Source organism: Adiantum capillus-veneris, chromosome 27 (assembly GCF_014529385.1).
Source record: "Adiantum capillus-veneris isolate H3 chromosome 27, ASM1452938v2, whole genome shotgun sequence".
Lineage (NCBI taxonomy): Eukaryota > Viridiplantae > Streptophyta > Polypodiopsida > Polypodiales > Pteridaceae > Adiantum > Adiantum capillus-veneris.
In genome coordinates, this window is record NC_140957.1 from 138,310,080 (window position 1) to 138,333,272 (window position 23,193).

At 46.6% G+C, this 23,193-nt stretch overlaps 1 protein-coding gene across 1 annotated transcript in view; it reads right to left on the minus strand.

Moving 5' to 3' along the window:
- Positions 1-23,193, minus strand: part of PNG1 (peptide-N-glycanase 1) — a 200,728-nt gene that overhangs the window by 28,827 nt on the left and 148,708 nt on the right. Inside the window, exons 6-9 of the mRNA XM_086503384.1 lie at positions 1,542-1,655; positions 1,385-1,439; positions 1,205-1,291; positions 1,059-1,114 (exon numbers count right to left, since the gene is read on the minus strand). Coding sequence (XP_086359510.1) covers positions 1,059-1,114; positions 1,205-1,291; positions 1,385-1,439; positions 1,542-1,655 — 312 coding nt within the window. The remainder of the gene's footprint in view (positions 1-1,058; positions 1,115-1,204; positions 1,292-1,384; positions 1,440-1,541; positions 1,656-23,193) is intronic.

Sequence of the window (23,193 nt, forward strand, 5' to 3'; positions counted from 1 at the left end):
TTGGCCAGCTTTACGTCAAGACGTTGACACATTTGCAAGATCATGCTTAGTATGCCAAAAAGTCAAATTTGATAGGCAAAAGCAACCGGGATTGTTGCAGCCATTGCCAATCCTTGATAGGCCATGGGAAAGCATAGCGATGGACTTTATCTTTGATCTTCCAAGAACACAAGAAGAAGATAAAGCCAGAACACATGGTCAAGATATTCATGAGCAATATCTTTAAATATCACGGGCTGCCTCGGTCAATTGTTAGTGACAGGGATCCATGTATGACGAGTCTTTTCTAGAAGGCATTGTTTGAGAACATGGGCACTACGCTAAAGCTCTCATCTTCGTTTCATCCACAAACTGATGGACAATCAGAAGACGCAAACTCTACTGTCCTACTATCCTAGATCATACTGGCAATTCAGCAACACAGATAGATCTCACTACACGCCCAGACAGCAATAGGCGGGAGGTGTCAAACACGGATCACCGCACCTTTGGAGATTCAGAGATCCACACCTTTGGCCTCCACATAGAAAGGAGTTACCCTCCAGAGAGTAGAGACACTCAGGGCAAAAAAGAGACAGAGAGCACCTGGTCTTCGGACACCCCGTCTCTACCTGCGAGGGATGACAGAGATCAAAGATCAACTCCACCACGAGACTTAAGAGGGCCCGCCGGCTCAACTCAGATCAGATGTATATAGTATAACATCCCCAATATAGCACATGAAGGTGCTAGCTAAAGTTCATATCATGCTTGTACACCCTTTGTGTATAGTTCTGCACTCTGAGCCCTTAGACCCTCTATCCATCATGATCACCACTCATCAGTTAGCTTTAGCTAGTCTTTATTCTCAGTTCAGCTTTTTATCCTTTGGGATGACACAGGATGCAACACAAATATACATTGATTTGTATCATAGGACCGAGCTCTGCCGTTCGAACACGTTAAGAGCAGTAATGCCTACCAAGCCCTAGTAAATAACATTTGCCGGATTTCAATCAACCCTGCACATCTATTATAAGTGATAGTTGTCACACACAGAGTCCAATGCAATCCGGTACCTGCCAAGAAACTTTGAGAAGCATTCTGTCCACAAATGATCGGTAAAGTCCAGAACCTACGTCCAAGAGAAAACCTAGGCATGATACTTACATAGCACCAACAGCTCTTTTTAAGGATAAAACATCAGAATCCTTGCATTACATACCAGGCGCACTTGATAGCCAAATGCTCTACAGTACATGGTAAAACAATTTGCCCACTCTCCACAGCGACCACTTCGGGTCTCTAAAAGCTGAGATAGAACTTTGTTAGTCTAACTAGGCAGAAGAAATCTAATGCACGGTTATTCAGATTGTTGAGAAGTTAGTAGGAAACCAATGCTAACCTTCATTGTGTCATTGTAGCGAGGGAATCGGGTTGTTGAATAGCACTTTCTACACCTGTTGTAATATAGGACCACAAGCAGCAACTTCAGAGGACCAGATTGATTAAAACATTACTGCTGTTGCCCCACACTAGAAGATAGAGGAGCTAAAGGTTACCTAAAGAGTTCCACGCGGTCTCCACCAAACTGCAGCTCTTCGTGAGTAGGATTTCCCATCGCAATTGCATCGGTGTTTGCTCCACAGAGAAAACAGGGTGGTGAAGTTACCCACCTGATTTGAATTTAAAAGATTTTGAAGTCTCACAGGAAGAAGAATCAACTTTTCATAACTACACTAACTTTAGTAAAGACAATCCAGCATGCTACAACCCATTTTTCAAACGAATGTTAATTAAGCAGAGGGAACAACTTCTATGATAATGTCTATTTGATCCACAGATATTGTACGTTGTTCCCCTGAAGCAGATTCACTGCATCACTACTTCAAAGCAAGTAGCACTCACATGGACTTTAGTCAGTTTCTTATGCAGTCGCTTGCTAGCTGTGATGTGAAGGTTGTACTCATAAACATCACCTAGCATAGTTTTTCTTCTCCACAAATAGCAGAATTTGTTTTGCATGCAGTAGTTTCAATCTAGGACTATTGAGTTCATTAAAGCTTTTCCCTGACCATTTTCCAGTTGACCTTAAGCCCATTTGTGTCCTTTCTTCAATCATAATGCTACCATTCTTTATCAAGGCTCCATTCCTCACAGTCATTCTTCATTTCTGTCCTGTTTCTCGTAGCTTCAACTTTGAAGCTCCTAGGAATGCCTAAAGACACATTCCTTATGTGGCTTCTTTTACGTCAAGTACTTTTTACCTCTTTTTTTTTCCGAGAAAAAGATCCTTCCATTAGTTCATAAAACTGCCCATAGGGCTACAACCACCTCTACTAAAGGGGGCTACATCAACCATAACGGGAGACTCTCCCAATGAAAACAGAATATGTACAATGAAAGCTAAATCAAGAGATGGGACAAGGGAAAAGCCACACAGGTGGATGGTAGTGCCATCTGGGCTCGCCCCTGACCATAGTGAAGAAAGGCCTAGGGCGCCACAGTCCTAGGAATGTCTCTCTACGCTCCCATATGCGGTCGGAGCTGCCCTGAAGTCTCTCGAACTGTCCCTTGAGAGTATGGATCAACTCCAGCCAAAAGTCCTGAACAGTCTCCGCTGGTGGGAAAAGGCGAGCTTGGAGGATGCGGAAGCAACGGGCCCGCCAAATGAACCAGAGTGTCAAGTCACACAGGAGCTGTCGATACAGCTCTCTCTCACTGCACCACTCCTGTGGGGTAAGCTATAACAGACTTGGACACTCCAAGTCGAGATTCTACCACGACACCACAAGAATTCACTTCAAAATAGTTCACAGTTCACAATTGATTCGACACTGGCCCGGCACAGTTCCGTGCCTATAGATATTGGCCCCAAAGACTGGCGCCCCTTCCGGTATTTCTTTTTGTATTAATCTGCAACTCAAAAGTACAAGCGAGTAGTCGGGACTCACTCTTATACTTTGTGTCTAGATGCTCTGAGAAGTGAGAGCCCAAACTACTTATTTAAAGAGTTTACAAGGGATGCTAAAAGCAGAGCCCCAAAAAGCTGAAAATAAAAAGCTTTGTAAAAATAAAGCAGTTCAATCTTCTCTCTCAAGCCATACTTGGCAATAAAGCAAAGCTTTTAAATCAAAGCTCTCTCTCTCTCTAACTCCTTGCGTAGAATCCCACGCTGCCAGAAGCTGAGCCAAGCTGCCGCAAATTGCGCCGCATTTTGCAGGCGTCCGTACAGCTGCCACGTGGCAAGTCTTCCGCAATTTCCGGGGCTGCCGTACAGCCAGCCACGTCAGCATTTCAAATCCATTCAGTCAAGGGAGGGTGTGTGAATGTCCGGTCTGCTACCCTATCATGCCATGTCACCTGTTTGTGACATACCCCCCTCTTGAAAGCATTGTAATCGCCCTTGATTACGCCTGCAAAAGAGTCAGAGGCCATAAACTGTCTTAGCAGACACTGACTGTTAGTACCGACACACTAGGAATACACATCTAGCACATGTACCAATCGACAGTCACATCACACGACATCACAGGACATCACTTGACATCACAAGACATCACATGACAAATCACATTCAACTTTCACCCGGATCTCAGACCATGATTTATCGACAATGCAATTAGCAATCGCATCTGGATCCACTCAAAACCTCATAGATGCCCAATTGACTAATCCCTATTGCAACCATGTCTATCGAGGTCATTCAGACCGAAATGCTACAGTCATTTCGTCTATCAGTTCCTGCACTTAAACAAGTCAAGAACAAGTCAGTATCATGTTCGAGAATTCCAGTTCATAAAGTCATACAGCAGAATACTGTCAGCTCTCAGTATCCCTGAAGCTCAAAGAGACATCAGTGACTCTAGTATCAAAAATCGAGGCATTTGTTGACAAAGGAGCGGAGTAACTCCCCTCTTGTGCATACCCAATGCACCAGATATCCGGCCAAGCTAAATTCGGGGTTCCATTTGGAATAGACTATGCTAAACCAAAAGCTTCAAGGTAAAGTTTCACAATCTCAGGAGTATTTGCTAGGTCCTCCTCCTCCATCCACTTCGCATCCAATGTAGGATAGTTCTTGAATTTAACCAAGAACCGCCTTCTCACTTTACCCTTGTTCTTTATGTGCCAATTTCTGTTTTGGGACGAGTATCTGGTCGTTTTCATCCATTTCGGGTTGCTCATCATGAGGCACATCGCCTTCAAAAGGCTTCAAGAGACTCGCATGAAAAACATTGTGAATCCTCCAAGTATTCTGGCAGCTTCAATCCAAAGGAGACATCATTTATCTTTTCGAAAAATCTGGAAAGGTCCACACTATCTCATGCTAAGCTTTCAAAGAAGCCGCTCCTTTCCCTTGTTCTTTCTCGGGTGTGCCTTCCCAAAAAGTAAGAGCACCCAATAGTTCTCCTTCAATTTCAAATCACGACAAAGTCGATCTGCTGCCTTTTTCTGAGATTTCTCGAAAGCCTTCCGAACCAAGTCCAAGTCCCTTGAGAACTGGTTGGCTTCAAAGAAAATCCTTACATTTCGTGCTAAGGAAGGGTGAAACCTTCGTAGAAAATTCAATAATCTCAAATGGCACCTTCCCCATCAAAGAGTTAATCGTGTTTCTGTAGCCATATTCCACCAAAGGTGGAAACCCTTCCCAAGTAGTCTTCTGATTCAACGAAGAAGAGAAATCCAATACCATTGAATTAGCAATCTCTGATTGCCCGTCAGTCTGCGGGTGGAACAATGACAAGAGCTGCAACCACGTGCCTATGTTCTCCCAAATAGCCGTCCAAAACAAACTCGTGAACCTGGGGTCCCTGTCGGAGACAATCGTCTCAGGCATGCCATGTAATCTGAAGATCTGGGCAATAAACAATCGTGCCCACACTGTGTTCTCGGGAGATCAAAAATTAAATCCATTGCAATACTTTCCCAGGGGTGGGTGGGTATGGGTAAAGGCTGTAACAATCCCTGTGCTTTATGCCTTTCAAATTTGACCTTCTGGCATATCAAGCAACTGTGCACAAACCTGTCCACATCCTTCTTGAGTCTCGGCCAAAAGAAGTATCTCTCTACCCCTTTCAAGGTGGTAGCAATGCCGCAGTGACCCGTAAAAGGCGGACAGTGGCATTCGGTTAGAACCTTTTCCCTCAACGGCTGTGTAACACACAACATGGTTTTCTTCATCAAGTAGCCATCCCGAATGAAACAATCCGCTACTACCTCCACATTCTGTATTCAACTGAATACATCTGCAAAATCTGTATCTGTGGCGTACTAACTGACCATATCCTCGAAGATTCTATGATGTGTCACGGAAATAGCCAGAACCAAAGGCTTCTGGGACAAAGTATCTGCCACCAATTTCTTCTATCCCTGCACATGGACAATCCGGAAGTAAACTGTGACAAGATGTTTGCTCACCGTATCTGCTTTTTCGATCGCTGCTTTTGTGACAAGAAGTAGCGTACACTCCAACCATCTGTGAAAACAGTAAAATTGGCTCCGAGTAGGTAATTCGCCACTGAGTAAGAGCATGGATAGCCGCCAAAAGCTCTTTCTCACGTATCTCTACTGTCAATTCCGGCCTTGAAAACAATCGGCTCTCATAGGCAATGACATTGGCCTTCTTGCATTAAGACCGCATCGAAACTACGACCACAAGTATCACAATATACTTCAACCAACTTTTGCAAATCCGGCAAAGTCAAAAACTGGTCCTATAGTCAAATTTTATTTCGATTCCTGAAAGGCAGTCACTTTTGTGGATCCCCACGAGAAAAGGACTCCTTTCTATGTCGACCATGCAAAGGGATAAACAACCTCTGCAAACTTTCTGATGAACCGCCGGTAGTAAGAACATAAGCCCAAGAAGCTTTCAACTTCATGGACATTCTTCAAATCGGGCCAATCACGGCTAATCTCTATCTTGGCCGGGTCCATATGCACTCCTGCTGCTGAGACAATGTGTCCCGAACAGGTGTATCTCTGGGCTCGGCTCACACGATAAGGTGGCCGGTTCAGTGGTGTGATTCCAAGTATCAGATCAATGGTATGATCCTCAAGACGAGCTGGTGGTAACTCGCCTGGTAGGCTCTCTGAAAAGCAATCGGCATGAGTGTGGAGAAAAATCTTGGCATTCTTTGTTCAGGTCAGAACATATTCGACCTTCATTCATCGTTCAGTTCTCTCCCAAAAAAAAGTGAGTAAAGAAACTGAAGTTCATTAAGTACAATCTCTGAACCCTTCTTTTGTCAAAGTCTCTTTCTTGGCCCTTGTAGTCAACCACGGCGTTGTTCTTGTGGTACCAAGGGATTTCGAGTAGGACGTCACAATCTCCTAAGGAAATTACGTAGAAATCCTCGTGCCCTAAACACCCCTATCATTGCAAACGAAGTTTGCCAATGATAGGTGTAATGGCAACATCCCATCCGGGTGCCACTCAAACTACCTCCGCCTGTGGCCTCAACCTGTCGGGCGTAATTCCAAATCGAGCTGCCAATTCTAAGTGAAAAGAAGTTGGCCTTGGCTCCTTCATCAAAGAAAAGAGGGCTTCCTGATCCTTCACTTTGCCCTAAAAGCGGCGAAGTTTGTCATTTGATTCGGTTCAAGCTCCACGCAATGTGGTACCAGTTCTGCTTTTTATCTGCCTTTTCTGCCACGTCCCTCAACTGCTTTGGAACTTTCTAGCCTTTCTTCATCCTATTCATTCGTTGCCTTGTTAGGGCACTTCGCGAAGATATGCGGAGTTTCCCCGCATTCAAAACACTTTCCCTCTTTGATATAGCTGATCCTCTCTCGACGAGTGAGCTGGGGTCGTGCATCCTTTTCTTTCATTTCTGGGGTGCTCTTCTTCTTTCTAATTTCATTTCCCGAAGTTTGTTCAGTTCTTTGCGTCATGATCTCATATGTGGGGTAGGTCAAACTGCCTAAGTTAATGGCAAAACCCCGTTTCGGATGACTCATCAGCTCTTGAATGGAAGCTGACTTTTGTTCTAAGCAGTGATCTCGGATCTCTGTAGAAAGACCCAAGGTAAACCGCTCAATTTGTTCTTTGAACGAGATCTTCTTAAATGAAGAGGCTGGTAGAAAAGAGCTCTAGAATCTCTCGCAATAAGCGTCCACTGTATCCTTCTTGGTCATCCGAAGATGGTTCCAAGCAGTTCGTATGTCACGTTCATACTCTCGAGTCAGCCAAAAAGAAATAAAAAGCCTTTTAAATTTCAGCCATTTAACTGGCGCTGTCTTGTTCAATAGACGCGCGGACCACCAAGTGCGAACATTTCCTGGGAAGTAAGAAGCAGCCCTCGGACTCTTGGAGTGCTCTGAGTAACGCCCTCCAGAGAAAGCTATATCAAACTGCTGTATGAAAGCGAAAGCTTTCGAAGCATCTCGATATCTAGAAAACGTGTCAAATTTAATTGATTGTCCACCTTCTCTAAACTCTCGGACTTTCTTGCTTTTATCTTCCAGAAATTCATACTGGTTGGCTTTATAAAAACTAGCTTGCGCGACCCGCCTACCGGCGGGTCTCGCTCGCTCTTACTATGACACAAATTAAATTAACTTAGTGATACTTGTTTACATGATGTCAAATGTCGATTTATTCCACTCCATGTTGGGAGAGAGAGAGAGAGAGAGGGAGAAGATTATCGTGCGAATTATTGTGCATTTTCACTTATGCTTGCAAACATTTCATACTGATTGTCCTTTCTCTCTCTACCTTCAATGAGAGAGAGAGAGAGAGAGAGAGAGAGAGAGAGAGAGAGAGAGAGAGAGAGAGAGAGAGAGAGAGAGAGAGATTAATTACACAAAAGCACATCAATAAAGAGAGATTTCAAACCAAAATTGATTTTGTAGCTTTTCAATTAAATATCTACATACCACTCTTAGTCGTGCTATTTCAACAGGATCAAGCTATAGAGCTGGAGCTCGACATACTTCTCTTAAATCTATTTTTTGGATCCAACTCAAGTAAATTTGTAATGACGAATGAACCCAAGCTCTTGCTTTAAGACCAGGAGCCTAAGATTGGGAATTAAATAAGGATCAAGCAACCTAATGTAAATTGTATCCGACTCTTCATCTATATGCCATGCAGTGCAATTGTGTTCGATCATTTCCCATGCCCATTGCCATCCCCATTCAGCAGGTAACAATCTGGAACATGTGTACAACTTTTGCAAAGTCCAAACTCGATATCCTCCAACAGCAACCCAGTTCACAACTTGCTTCGCATCTATCACGAACATGGACCCGTAAGTGTGCGCACGTGTTTATAGTCACGACTTGCTACGTTTAGTGGCACTCACTCTATGTGTGTGTGTGTGTGTGTGTGTGTGTGTGTGTGTGTGTGTGTGTGTGTGTGTGTGTGTCTACCAGCATAGCCATGGCCCAATAGCCTATGTTTGCTATGATGAGCTAGAACCGAAAAACCTGGCTCCTAAAGCGTCTTTGGGCAGAAACTTAGCTAAGCATAGCAAAATTCTAAACCAATGGGTGATTGCCATTGGATAAAGTATGATTGAGCAGGTGGAATTATTCAACTCTTCGGAGCTTTGCAAGAATTGGGTCCTCATCTGCATCATCATCACCAGCAGCGTCATCTTCCTCATCATTGCCCTCGTCACTAAAGGGATGCTGACCTCAGAGCAGCTTTCGCACTGAAAGGCGGGATGCTAACCTCATAGCAGCTTTCGCATTGAAAGAAGGGACGTTGTCTGATGCAAGGTCTGATGAGAGCAGCCTTTCCGCTCAAAGACAGGACTTCTATGGTCATGCTCGAGTAGCACTGACCTCAATTGTCCTCCTCGAGTCCTAAGTTTGCTTCCCTCAAGTCGCCTCCCCCGCTCCACTACGGAATGCAGGTCATCCCGCCTAATTACTACGATACAATGTTTAGGAAAAATGTGTCAAAGCTTAATATCGTGCCGTCTTCAATTTCAAAAATGCTGGTTGAAGGCAAGCATAAAGAAATTCTGCCCCAAAATAAAGAAAAATAGTGTAAAATTTTGAAAAAATGACCTTACTTTTAAATTTTTCCTCTTGACAAATTTAAGAAAAGGAATTTTATATGTTTGGGAAAATGGTTTTTGTGATAGCAATGGTCACCATCAATTCCTCTCCATGGGGAACACAATCTCTCTCTCTCTCTCTCTCTCTCTCTCTCTCTCTCTCTCTCTCTCTCTCTCTCTCTTTTTGTGACAATGTCATTGTCATTGACACTGTAGAGGAAAAGTGTGCCTCAACTCAGCCTTGAGCCGGTTGGAAAATCAAAACAACCTATTGAACGGAGGCAATGTTCGGGAAAAAATGTGTCTAATATCGTGCTGTTTTCAATTTCAAAAATGACGGTGGAGGGCAAGCACAAAAGGAGAAATTCTGCTTCAAAATAGAGAAAATTAGCATAAAACCCCATAAAACAATGTAATTTTAAAGAAATTCATCTTGGCAAATTCAAGGAAAGGAATTTTGTATGTCTGGAAAAATTCAAGGAAAGGAGCAGGCTGCATAGCTCTCTCTCTCTCTCTCTCCCCGTGTCAAAGTGCTGGCCTGAGGCTCTCTCTCTCTGTCTCTCCATCAAAGCATTGTCACGATTCTCTCTCTCTCTCTCTCTCTCTCTCTCTCTCTCTCTCTCTCTCTCTCTCTCTCTCTCAAGACGACACCGGTAGGGTTCTCTCTCTTAGCGCAGGGACTTGCGAATTGCAACCCACCTGAGTGAGCAAACTTGACCGCCGCCGGCCTTGGGGCCTGCTTCATCATCATCGCCCTCGTCATCGGGTTCCACACTATGTGTGCTGAAGCTGAGGCTCACGCTGTCACGATTCTCTCTCTCTCTCTCTCTGCGTCAAAGCACTGGGCTGAGGCTCTCTCTCTCTCTCTCTCTCTAAGTGTCTCTGTGCTCTCGCCTGTCCACTGTTTCACGTCGTGCAGAGCACAGGGCACAAGGCACACTGGCTTGAATTTTGAATGAAGCTTATGCTGACACCTGGCTGCCTGAATTCCTCTCCTCTTCATCTATAGTATAGATGGCAAGAAGATCTGCTTCGTGGGGTGTGTGTGTGTGTGTGTGTGTGTGTGTGTGTGTGTGTGTGAGAGAGAGAGAGAGAGAGAGAGAGAGAGAGAGAGAGAGAGAGAAATGAAATGTTATATTAACGTCTTCAAAAGGCCAAAGTGACCTATGAGACCAGAAAGTTACAATGTGGTGGATCTGATACAAAGTCAGAGTCAAAGTAACAAGATGACAACAAAGACAAAAATGAAATGAAAAATGCCACAATAAAATACTATGGAATCCTAAACTACTAGGTGTGAACAACAGCTAGCTGGGATATCTAGATCACAAGAGATCCAGCATCGGTCGCTGGCGGATCTCATCAATCTCCTCCATGGTCAGTAGTCTGACCGGGCGTCGTGCATGTCGAGCCAAAGTGATCCGAATCCTCTGATGCAGCCTCCGTTGATGTTGTGTAGTCCTCCGCAGTCGTGGGCGTCTGGATCTTCCAAGCTCAGTCGCTCGGTCGATCAGTGTGCCTCTGGTGTGAGACGACAAGCTCTGCTGTGGTAGTAACTCCTCCGGGTGTCCAGTGACAGCTCTAAAGAAATCTGTGATCTGTCTCTGGGACTAGCTAGCCTCTCCTCTCATCAGGCTCTCTCTGTGTCTGCGTAGCTCGAGCAAAAACAAGCCCAAGCATCTCTGATCCTTGTACTGCATGACTCTGGAGAATGGTCCAAAGCCCTCTCTGAACAAGCAATGGAAGCGGCCTCGTATCTCATAGTAGACGGGGCAGTGGCATGTGTAGTGCAACTCTGTCTCTGGCTCGATGTCACACAGGGGGCATGTCCTGGCCTCTGCTGGTACTCTGCTGTATCTCCTAGTCTCGATCCGCAGCTGGTGTGAAGATGTACGTATCTGGCCGATAGCACATCGTATCCCATGAGACAAGTGGGTGTCCATGTATCTCAGCCTCGTCACAAAGCCATCAACCGTAAGCTGGAGGAGATGCTCTCTGTAGAAAGCCATCTTCGTGCCCAGCTCCTGTGCTGGTTGTATCCATGTCCTCCTGGTGTCTAGCTGAGTCAAGTCCTAGCGGATGAGCCTGGTGAAAAGTAGTATAGATAGTATTAGATAATACATGACATTGTTGCTATAGGTATAGTAAAAGGACCTTTATCATGCTCTATGGGAGTGAAGAGTTCAACAAAGAGGGGGGTATAGCAAGAAGGATCGAGAAGGGTGTTGCCAACCCCTTGCCACAGAAACATTTTTCCTAAGCGAAGAAAATAAGGGCACATGTAAAACTCTCGTGGTTTCTTTGTCAAAATTTGAAGCATTTGCTTGTATTTACAGTAATACTAATACTTACAAAGTTTGACCAATTTTCTTCAAGGCAAGCTTAGAATCTAGCTGGATTTGAGCCGATTAAAAATATAGTACACGATGCACGTTGCTTTTTCTATTTGAGAAGAAAAAGACACGCATGTCTCTTCTGGAGCAGGTCGCTCAACTCTGTCTCCCGAAATGGGGATGCACCCACAAAAGAGAGAGAGAGAGAGAGAGAGAGAGAGAGAGAGAGAGAGAGAGAGAGAGAGAGAGAGAGAAGGTGCTATTGGTCATTCTTGTGGGATGGAAGGTGTCAAATTTGGAGGAATTTGGAGGGTTGATTGATCCGAAGTTCGAACCATTAAACCCTGGTGGTGATACGATTGAAATCTTGGCATTTCTTTTCAACCAAAGAAAAAAAGGGTACACTTAAAACTTTCTCACGAAGGAGAATCTGCCACCCATGCAACATTAGAGAGAGAGAGCAGCATTGTGCCTAGTTGTTGCAATCGACGTCCAAAAAGAGAGAAAGAGAGATGTTCGTACTACTACATTCATCTGAGCCTCCGCATCCAAACTATCTCAAGAATATCCCTGTTCTTAGTCCTGACTACTCATTCCAAACATCAGACTATTTACCAATACTCGTTACTATTTCCGCATACATGTGTGTGTGTGTGGAATCTGTGGAGAGAGAGTGGTCCAGAAAAATCATTTTTCCAAACATAATTCCATTCCTTGAATTTGCCAAGAGGAAAATTTTAAAAATACCTTCTTTTTTAAGGTTTTTACTATGTTTCTCTATTTTGGGGTGGAATTTCTCCCTTTCCCCTTGCCTTCAACCGGCATTTTTTGAAATTAAAAACGGCACGATATGAAGCTGAGACACATTTTTCCTGAACACTGGAGAGAGAAACATCCCATAAACGCCACAGAGCCCAATGCTCATCATTGTTTCTGCACGTACGTGTGTGCGTGTTTAGAGAGAGAGAGAGAGAGGAGCAATACTCTGTAAGTGTTTATTCATGCGTTGTACGTGTGTCTGTGTGTGTGTTTAGAGAGAGAGAGCGAGCGAGAGAGAGAGAGAGAGAGAGAGAGAGAGAGAGAGAGAGAGAGAGAGAGAGAGAGAGAGAGAGAGAGAGAGAGAGAGAGAGAGAGGAGCAATTTTATTCATGCGATGTGCTCACGGGTTGCTGCATGCTGTACTGACTCAGCTTGACCCTATCAAAAGGAAAAGAGTGGGATATAACGCTCAAGGTTCAGCGTGGAGCCCATGGGTCCTTGGAGGTGAAAACAGTGTCGAATGTGAGCGCAGGCAGGAGGCAACTTCAGGAGATTCCAGTCGGACATCGCATTTTTTGCCACGTGTCAGCCGGAATCCCTTTGTGCTTCATGCATAGTATAGATTCTTCTTCTTTGCGTAAAAGCTGCTGTCGCCAGAGTCCGAACTATCTGAAGACGAGTTCTCTGTAGAACTATCAACCACGGGGTGAGATTTAAGCTTCTTTGCCTTTTTATTGCCCTTTCCGAACCTTTGCTTTTTGCTTCGCTTTTTGCCTTTTCTGTCTTCTTCGCTCGAGTTGTCACAAGACGGGCACCACGTGCCAATAGAAAAGAACAGACTGACAGACTTTTAGCACTTCAATAACAACTGAACTAGGGGGGGGAGAGAGAGAGAGAGAGAGAGAGAGAGAGAGAGAGAGAGAGAGAGAGAGAGAGAGAGAGAGAACACGTGACACGGAGTGGCGGAATTCCACCCCAGAAATGAAATGAAATGAAATGTTATATTAACGTCTTCAAAAGGCCAAAATGACCTATGAGACCAATCAGTTACAAAATAGTGAATCTAATACCATGTCTGGGTACAAAAGAACTAGAAAAGAACCAGAGAGTATTGGCCCCAAACCTTGGCGTCCCTTTCGATGTTTGTTTATATTGCATCAACACAATACAAGCCGGTACTCCAGACTCTGCACCTTCACTAGGAACCATGCCAGAGAATGAGCCCTAACCTCATATTTAAAGGCCCTAGGACCCAAAAGTAGTTTACAGTAAAAAGCCTTCACACTCAAAAGCATCTGGTCCAAAAGCAAAGCCAAAAAGACGCCAGCATAAAATCCGAAAATCTGTACAGCTGCCACGTCAACAGTCAGCGCAAAACGCGGAGATCCGTACAGCTTGCCACGTCATCATGCCAGCGCAATTTTTGAAAATCTGCCACGTCATCAGTTTGCGCAATTTCTTGGGGGTGTGTGTGGGTCCTGCTTTATTTTCCTTTTATGTCACTTGGGGCCCCATCGGACGGGGTCCCCATAAGTTGGTAGGACTTCTTCTTCTGTTACTTGTTCTTCTTAGGGTTTAGGCCCCTCGGTCGACATTTGTAAGTTGGCTCCATTCTTTAGGCTTTGACACGTAAGCAGTTTGTGACATCTCCCCTTCTTGAAAGAGAGTAATTGTCAACGATTACAGCATATCTGCAAAACAACTCAAGTTAGCTCAAAAAATTTCCAAGGGACAATCAGTTTGCTCTTTTTGTTAAGGGGTTAGCTTCTTCTTTCGGCTCATTTGATCAAGGAGCTAGCTTCTCCTTTCGGCTCTTTTGAGCAAGGAGTTAGCTTCTCCTTTCGTCCAGATCAGAACTCTTGATATTCCGGCATAGTAAAATTAGCCATCACACCTAGACCGTACCGATCTTCCACGGGTGTCTTGATGCACTAAAATTACATACCCATGCAATCTCATCCAATTAGGAATATTCAGTAGTTGGCACATCACAATGCAACACAAATAAATGCTTACATATGCATGTTACAAGACACAACAAACAGCGCCGATAAGCACTCCCCCGAGACAAACGGTCTGCGGTGTGAAGCTACTCAACGACTACCTCGTCACTCCCCCCACAAATAACCAAAAAAGGTCCGGGTCATGAGCTCAGAGGATTGTACAACCAAACGCTCCCCAGACCGTAGTCTGTGTCGCTTGGAGGTTCAAGCATACAACCAAACGCTCCCCAGGCATCGGCCTATGTCGTTCGGAGGTTTTCTAGCATACAACGAAACGCTCCCCAGGCATCGGCCTACGTCGTTCGGAGGTTTTCTAGCATACAACGAAACGCTCCCCAGGCATCGGCCTGCGTTGTTCCGAGGTTCAAACAATACCAAAACAGTATTTCTCACTTCTCCACCCGGGAATAAAATCACCAATCATTGAAAGCAGTATTTAAAAACAGAGTCAACATTTCAAATCGGCACAAAGACAGGTCCAAAACAGATACCATCCATTTCAAACAAATTCGAAACAGGATCACCAAACAAGTTCTCAAATAGATTTCAAACTTGAAAAGCAATCTCCACAGCAGTCGAGCTCGAAAAGTCGAATGACTTTCCATCTTGAAACCTGCACCAAAAATTAGAGTTAGGTTCGTTCCATAGGGTCGTGGCCGAGCACAACATGGTCCATCAGCTCTTGGACAAAGAGTGTTTCTTTGGTGGTGATGATAGTCCCAAGAGAGCAATCGTACTGGACCTCCAACGTCATTTGCTCGTGAAGAGACATCTACTGTGAGATATTGAGAAATTTCAAGTTATAATCTGCTAGGGTTTCCATGGCAAGCATTTCAAGCTACTATAGCAGGCTGCAATGTCACTTTCACAGGACACGGTTAGTACAATTGGTCTAGGCTGTTTCACACTGAACGGACCCTTTGGGCTAGGGAATGACACGTGGCAGGGTACCGACGGTGCTCTAGTGGACATCATGGCCAGGTCACCACATGGCTGACATTTATGAGCCGTTGGTGGCTCTTTATGGTGTTACATATGAGTAGTAGCGGTTGGTCATCGGGATGATCTTCACCTTTGGTCCGGCATCGTCGTCGAGAGCAGTGAGTCTATACACAGGGCACTGATTCACCATCCCTGCACATCGGAGCCTCGACACCCCCATTGTACCTGTGAGTCTTGGGCTGGAGCTGAGTGTGCTACCACGCCAGAGTCTGTATCAGTCTTTGAGATAGTCGAGTCATATGTTCTGGTCTACTGTTGTGTCTTTGTGAGCTCTGTGGATGTTTATTGTTTCCTTTCTTTTCAGTCTGTTTGAGTGAGATTGTCACGCACATTGCACTGAGGACCACCCACTGTAGAGAGTAGGACACATTATCCGCGCTACAGGTGCTCTCATTTGCGATCACGGTGGGACCTCAACTGAAATCTCACTTTGAGATTTGAAGCTAGTTGGGTCTATCTAGCTTCGCCTACCTTGCCTTGCACTGATCTCCTCTCGCCTGGGCCAACTGGTCTAGTCATCTCTAGCCCTGGTCTAGTCTTCCTCGTCCCTAGTCCAGCCTGGTCTAGTCCTCCTCATCCCTGGTCCAGCCCAGTCTAGTCACTTGCCTGGTCTAGTAGAGTCTAGACCAGTCTTCAGCCAATTCAAGGTTTTCTTGCCCAAAATCTTGGTTGGTTTGGTGGTCGTTGCATGACCCATACAAGGAGGTCAGTCGAGCGTCAAAGCGCACTACTGAGTCCTCTGAAGTACTACAACAGAAGACGACCCTTGGAACCTATTAGAAGTCCATCAACCTCATCAACCATACCTCCACATACGACATCACCCATTCCTCCCTCCGGTTCCACATCTTCCAGATCACCTTCTCCAGTAAAGCTCTCTCCTATTCTGCTACAGCAGGCTATTGAGCAACAGGCTCAGCAAGGGGCCATGGAGCCGTTGGCTAGCGTTTTGGCTAAGGTAAACATCAAGTTCCCTACATTCAAAGGACTCTCTTCAGAAGATGCTGACAACCATGCAAGGAGGTTTGTATCTCTCTGTAGGGGTCGGGGTCTTAACAGGGAAGATGCTTATTTGGTACTCTTTCCATCCACCTTGGATGGCTTAGCAGACAAATGGTACAGTCAGTTTGCAGAGAAACATTTTGCAACTTGGGCAGCCTTAAGATCTGTGCAGCTTTCAGGCCAGCTGACTACCAAGAGAAGGTGTTGGATGAGTTGGCCAACATGGTGCTCCAGCTAGAGGAGACTTTTGCAGAACTTATGACGAAAACTAAGTCTTTGGTTGCCAAGCTTCCCTAGCAACCAGGTGAATTTATGGTTAAGAAGTGGGTACAGAAGGCGCTTCCCAAAAGTTCTCAGCAAAAACTATGAGAGAGTCTCCTACCCGATGCCACTCTAGAAGAGTTCATCGCAGCTGCTACGAGGATAGAGGGGGCCAGGAAGCTGTTCACAAACCCCCCTCACATAGAGACCCCCTCTGTGTTTTTGGAAAGTCCTCATCCTTTAACTTCTTTACGCAGGGAATTGGAAGCCCTAAAGTTACAGCGAGCTCTTCAAGAGGAGAGGTCCTTCTCTTTTAGACAAGAGAAGCCTCTACATCACGAGGCATTCGAACAGATTAAGCGCGAGCTAGAAGAGCTCAAGTGTCAGCAAGAGACTAAGGCTACGGTTTGGTGTAGCTCATGCCGCTCTCCACGGAACCCTCCAAAGGAATGCCCCCTTCGGGTTTACTGCTACTTCTGTGAAAAATCTGGACATGAGGACAAGGATTGCTACTACCTCAAAGGATTGTGACAAATACAGCAAAGTCTTGGTCCTTCTCTTCAGCAAGGGCCAGCACCTGCATCCAACATGGTTTCTCCCTGTGGCCATCCACACCATATGCCACCTTTGCTGACAGCCCCTCCTATGCAAGGTATGCAAAGCACTTTTCCCTCTCAGAGCTTTTATCATACCCATGCTCCCTCATCACCTCAAAGCTTCTATGCCTCCACCTCCAACTCAATGTACCAGGAGCAAGGACCACCTCGCCCTTTGAATCGGCCCATTTTGTGCTACAGATGCGGGGAATATGGGCATTACCAAAGCAAATGCCCCCTGCCAGAAGGGTCCCCTCCTTGCCGTCATTGCCCTGAAACGAAGGATCACTACAATAAGGATTGCCCTAAACTTTGTGCATCCACGGCTTCGAACTCAAGTCAAAGCCAAAATGAGTTTGCCTTAAGCAAGCTCAATTTGATAGCAGTGAGCACCGTTTCTCAGCCGCCCCCTTCTACCCACGTGGTTACCCCTCAAAATAAGCCGCCGCAGTTGGCAGAGGAGCCATCCGGCGTCCTCACCCGGGCCCAGAGAGCCGCTCCCGGTCTTAGCATTCCATCAAGTTCAACTCCCCCACACATTCTCACACCAGTGGATACCCTTCCATCTTTTCAAGATGAGTGTTGTTGCAAACAGTGTGGCAAGGTTCATCTGCAACTGCAAACATGGACCAGGCTATGCAATCATACATACTGGGGTTCCTGCCTAGTTAGAAGCTTAAGGCGATTGCAAGCAGTGCAGTGTTTTTAACAAAACTTTTGAGTTTTTTTAGTATTTCCTCTCACCGAGACGATGAGCGGTCTTGTGGCGGGCAACCTGTAGTTGGCTACAATGTCACCTTTACAGAACACAGTTAATACAGTTGGTCTAGGCTGTTTCACACTGGACGGACCCTTTGGGCTGGGGAGTGACACGTGGCAGGGTACCGACGGTGGTCTAGTGGACATCGTGGCCAGGTTACCACATGGCTGACATTTATGAGCCGTTGGTGGCTCTTTATGGTGTTACATATGAGTAGTAGCGGTTGGTCATCGGGATGATCTTCTTCACCTTTGGTCCAGCATCGTCGTCGAGAGCAGTGAGTCTATACACAGAGCATTGATTCACCATCCCTGCACATCGGAGCCTCGACACCCCCATTGTACCTGTGAGTCCTGGGCTGGAGCTGAGTGTGCTGCCACGCCAGAGTCTGTATCAGTCTTTGAGATAGTCGAGTCATATGTTCTAGTCTGCTGTTGTGTCTTTGTGAGCTTTGTGGATGTTTATTGTTTCCTTTCTTTTCAGTCTGTTTGAGTGAGATTGTCACGCACATTGCACTGCTGACCACCCACTGTAGAGAGCACGACACATTATCCGCGCTACAAATACCCCACTCTGCCAGAAGTTGCACTCCGAAGGAAGATGTCAGAAACCATATAACTTCGGGCAAAAATTTTCTTGAAAGCTTGACAAGTACTTGGGAGTATGCTGCTTGATAGCTATCAACATCTACATAGCACTGCCTCTGAGAAAAGCACTGCCTCGAAACAAATCTTGGATCCTTCTCTTGTAAGTGATCTTTATGGCTTATGCCCTGTAAGACATGAGCGGTGAAGATGGGAGCGCGCGAGATGCGCGATGAAGTAAGGGTGGGAGTGGCTAATAAGTCCGGGTTGGAGGGCAAAGATACCTCGAATAAAGCTCTGTCTGCTCTTTTGTGGGACCGGTATACTTTCAGAAAAGCACACGCTTGATGCTCTGATACCACTGTCACAAGACGGGAACCACGTGCCAATAGAAAAGAACACACTGAAACAGACTTTTAGCACTTCAATAACAACTGAACTGAGAGAGAGAGAGAGAGAGAGAGAGAGAGAGAGAGAGAGAGAGAGAGAGAGAGAGAGAGAGAGAGAGAGAGAGAGAGAGAGAGAGAGAGAGAGAGAGAGACAACACGTCACACGGAGTGGCGGAATTCCACCCCAGAGAGTATTGGCTCCAAACCTTGGCGCCCCTTTGGGTATTTCTTTATATTGCATCAACACTGTACAAGCTGGTACTCCAGACTCTGCACCTTCTCAAGGAAGCATGCCAGAGAATGAGCCCTAACCTCATATTTAAAGGCCCTAGGCCCCAAAAGCAGTTTACAGTAAAAAGCCTTCAAACTCAAAAGCATCTGGTCCAAAAGCAAAGCCAAAAAGCTGCCAGCGTGAAATCCGGAATTCCGTACAATTGCCACGTCAACAGTCAGCGCAAAACGCAAAAATCCGTACAGCCAGACGCTGAGCCAGGCAGCCACAAATTGCGTCACGTTTTGAGGGCGTCCGTACAGCTGCCACGTGGCAAGTCTTCCGCAATTTCCGAGGCTACCATACAGCCAACCACGTCAGCATTTCAAATCCATTCCGGTCAAGGGAAGGTGTGTGAATGTCCGGTCTGCTACACTATCATGCTACGCCACCTGTTTGTGACATAAGCTCTGTAGCAGGTTGGAGTGTCGGTCGACCCCCTTGTATCACTATCATCCTGCTAGTGGAAGATACCTCAAAATGTAGTGCAGGGCCCGTGAGGGTGGACCAAGCAGCTGCCCCCCAAGTGTACTGTCACGCTATGGAAAGAGCTGGCATCAACTGAAGGACCAGAAGCCAAACCAGTTGTGCCATAGGGCAGTCCCATAGACAGTGACGCTGACTCTCCAAAGGATGGTCATAAGCTGCACATGGTGCCGAAAGGCCACTATGTACCAGCGAGCTCCCCACTGTTGTAGCTCTGTGTGCAATGAGCCACTAGAACAAAGTAACTCTCCGTGGGTGTTTGAAGTCCCACAACCTCGCCCAAAAGGCTGACAAGAAGTCAACTGTGAGACCCTCCTCCTGCTAATGAAGTGCTGTAGCAGGACGAGCCTCTCCGTTCTGCCAGAATGTGACGCCCTAGTCGAATAGTGTACTGAAACAAAGGGACCCTTGGGTGGTCGGCTGAAGAGAAAGGGTCCCTCCAAAACCACTCTCCATAATCCCACTGCACTCGTGCCAGAGGGCAGCTCTCCCAAACCCAAAGCCTCCAATGGCGTGTCTCAAGAGGGGTCATGGTGATCTATGACACAAGTCCTCCAACAGATGCCCACTACTCGTATGGAGCCTCTAGTGAGACTGTGTAGTCGACCCTCGCCCTGGATCTCAAAGAACATGGAGGGTACAATCTCTGAGAAGCGCAAACTGCAATGAGGACATCCAGTCGTATGAAGGCTCCCATACATCTGCGAGCTACTGTCTCTAGAGGAGTGAGCTACTCAGCTCGTAAAGCCTCTGTGAAGTCCTAGCACATGCTCTGCACCCCTGCACCCCTCTTATACCTTGCACCTGGATGCTGTGTATCTCCTATGACAAACCTGAGAACTGAAGCCAATTGCCTAAAGTGCGTGTTGGACCCTCTGCCATGGGACCCCAAGAAACATGAGGCCTACTACCAACCAAGTGGCCTCTCTGAGTGCTGAGCATGGGGTTCCAAACAAGGGGCTGTCTCAAGCGCTCCTCCGTGCAAGGGGGCTGGTGCTACTCCAGGTCACTCCGCAGCTGCTCCCAAGAGTAAAGTAGGCTCGCAGCAAAACGGTCCTCCAGTCTCTTGCTCTGGCCAACTCTGCGCATCTCTGTGAAAATCCATCTGGTGGAAGGTCTCCAAGGGCCTCCAGTCTGAGGCACTCTAGCTCTAAGCCGCTGAAGCAAAAACTTCTTCCAAGGCTCCTGCCCTGGAAGCAGTCCTCTGACAACAAACTTCCCAAGAAGGGCTCTGCTCTACTGTGCTGGGTCTATAATCCGCAACCCCCCTTGAGAACATGGTAGAGTGATGACCTGCCAGGCTACTTTGGCCCGGACTAGCTGGGTGTCGTGCCCTGACCGAAGAAAGTTCCTGATCAACCTCTCTAATTGGCTGATACAGGAGCTCGAAAAGATCCAACAAGATGTAATGTACCACATAGTAGCCAACAACACCTAGTTGGCCACTACTACTCTGCCTGCCAAAGAGAGACATCCCGAACTTCAATGTAGCAACTTCCTCCTGAAGGACAGGAGGGGAGGAATCTGCTGCTCAAGAGACAAGTCCAAGTCAACCTGACAGCCCAAGTAGCGAACTGTAGTCCCTAGGGGAATCCATCTACAGCCCTCACCTGGCAACCAATCAGGCATAAGAGCACTACCAACCCAGAAATCCACTTTCTTCCTTCAGTTGATGAGTGCACCTGATGCACAACAAAACCTCTCTAGAGCCTGCTCACACCTTTGCAGGTTGGCCTCCTAGCCCTCCAAGTACAAAACTGAGTCATCGGCAAACTCAACATCCAGTAGCTCATCGCCCCGAATAGGGAGCGCTGAGCCACGCAGACCAACCTGCTGTGAAACCAAGAATCTGCTCTTGCCTCAGAATAGAATAGAGAGAGGAAGGGGGCTAGAGGGCAACCCTATCTGACCGAGGGTGTGAGCATGAACTCGTCCCCTCTACCTCCTGCCAAAAGCAACTGACTGTGTGCACATCTGTAGAGAGCTGACACACCTCTGATCCAAGCATCTGAGAAACCCATCCTGTGTAGAGTGCCCTTTAAAAAGTCCCAGTCAACTTTGTCGTAAGCCTTCTTGAAATCGAGAAGAAGTATCACCAGATCCTCACCTCGCAGGCGCGCGAGAGAAAACGCCTTCCAAAAAGCGAAGATGGTCTCAAGGATACTACGCTCCTTGACAAAACCTATCTGTGTCCCATGTATAATGCTCTCTAGAACTGGCTGAATCCTCAAACTCAGAGCCTTGGCTAAAATTTTGTAGGCTAAGTTGAGGATGGTGATGGACCGCCTCTGCCGAATCTCATCCAAGGAACCACCCTCCTTGGGAATGAGGTAGATGAAGCCCTCACTCATGCTGTTAGGCATCTCTCCTTTGTGCAAGATGTACTGAAAAGAGATGCAAACTTAAAGGTCTGAGCCAAGCAAGTCCCAATACTCTAAGAAAAAACTGGGAGTCAAAACCATCCTCACCGGGACAACTACCTCGGGGAAATGCTCTGAGGGCCTCATGGAACTCCTCTAGCTGAAGAGGAAGCTCAAGCCTCCGGCACAAGTCACAAGACAAGGCATTTGTGCCCAAACCTGCTCTCTGCATGCATCTTGACGCACTGACTGAGGCTCTGCTGACAGCAGGTCACAGTAAAAGTCAGTAGCAAATGCACGCATATCCTCTGGCTCTGAAGCTCTTTATCGGTCGGGTCTCCTCAAATGGCTAACACTGGTGTGCGCATGACAAGGTCCCACTGTCTCAAAGAACGCCCCAATCACTCTATCACCCACCTGGGTCCACTAAGACGCCTGTCGATGGAAAGCAAACTCATGGCGCCTCTCCTCTATGCTGGCTAGCTCCTGACGAGCCTGTTGCAACTGCTCCTCCAACCAAGGACTTTCTGGGTCCTGTTCCTGCATCCTTTGCAAGGAAGCAACGCCTCATCGAAGACGCTTCTCCTTCTCTATCAGTACAGCCAGGAAGAAGAAGAAGAAGCCACTAAGCTAAGCAAATCCAAAGGCCACTCTGTTAGCAGGGGAGACCTACGTGTCCAAGACCTCTCTCTAAAGAGCCACCACTCGCTCTCTGAACTCTGGGTCCAACAAGATCCTCTCAGGGATGTGTAGCATCATGCTCCCATAGTTACCCGGGGTGGGAAATCGGAACAGGAAACGGGGAACAGCAACATGCATGAAATGCCATTCCCTGTTTCCCATACGTTTGAAACAGAGAACGGGAAATTGGGATGGGAACGAGGACCTGCAAATGGCCATTCCTTGTAACTATGTGTGCTCCCCCTCCTCTGTCTATCTGTCACAGTGAGGATCACTAGTGCATGGTCTGAAAAAATGTCCCAGCCAAAATGCAAACAGACCCACCCATGTCACATATGTGGTCACTGGCATAGAAGCGATCTATCCGAGATAGATTCACTCCTCCTACTCTGTGGTCCAAGCGAGAGAAGGCCAAGCTGTCTGGGGGCCTCACAAAGCCAGAGCGCTGCTATACATCTGAAACCCTCAAGGTCATACATAGCTTCTCCCAAGCTGGCAACTCAGCCCCGTGCACAATAGCATGGCTACCTCCAATCCTGTCAAAGAGGTCCTCCAGCATGTTGCAATCACCCCCAATGCACCATTGCTCTGCATGCGGCAGAGACTCTACAATGTGAGACCAAAACTCTGCACGTGCACTTCCCACATTGGGTGCATAGATGTTCAGGAAGCCCAAGAGGCAACCCTGAACCTGCATAGTGATCCACTGAGCCTTG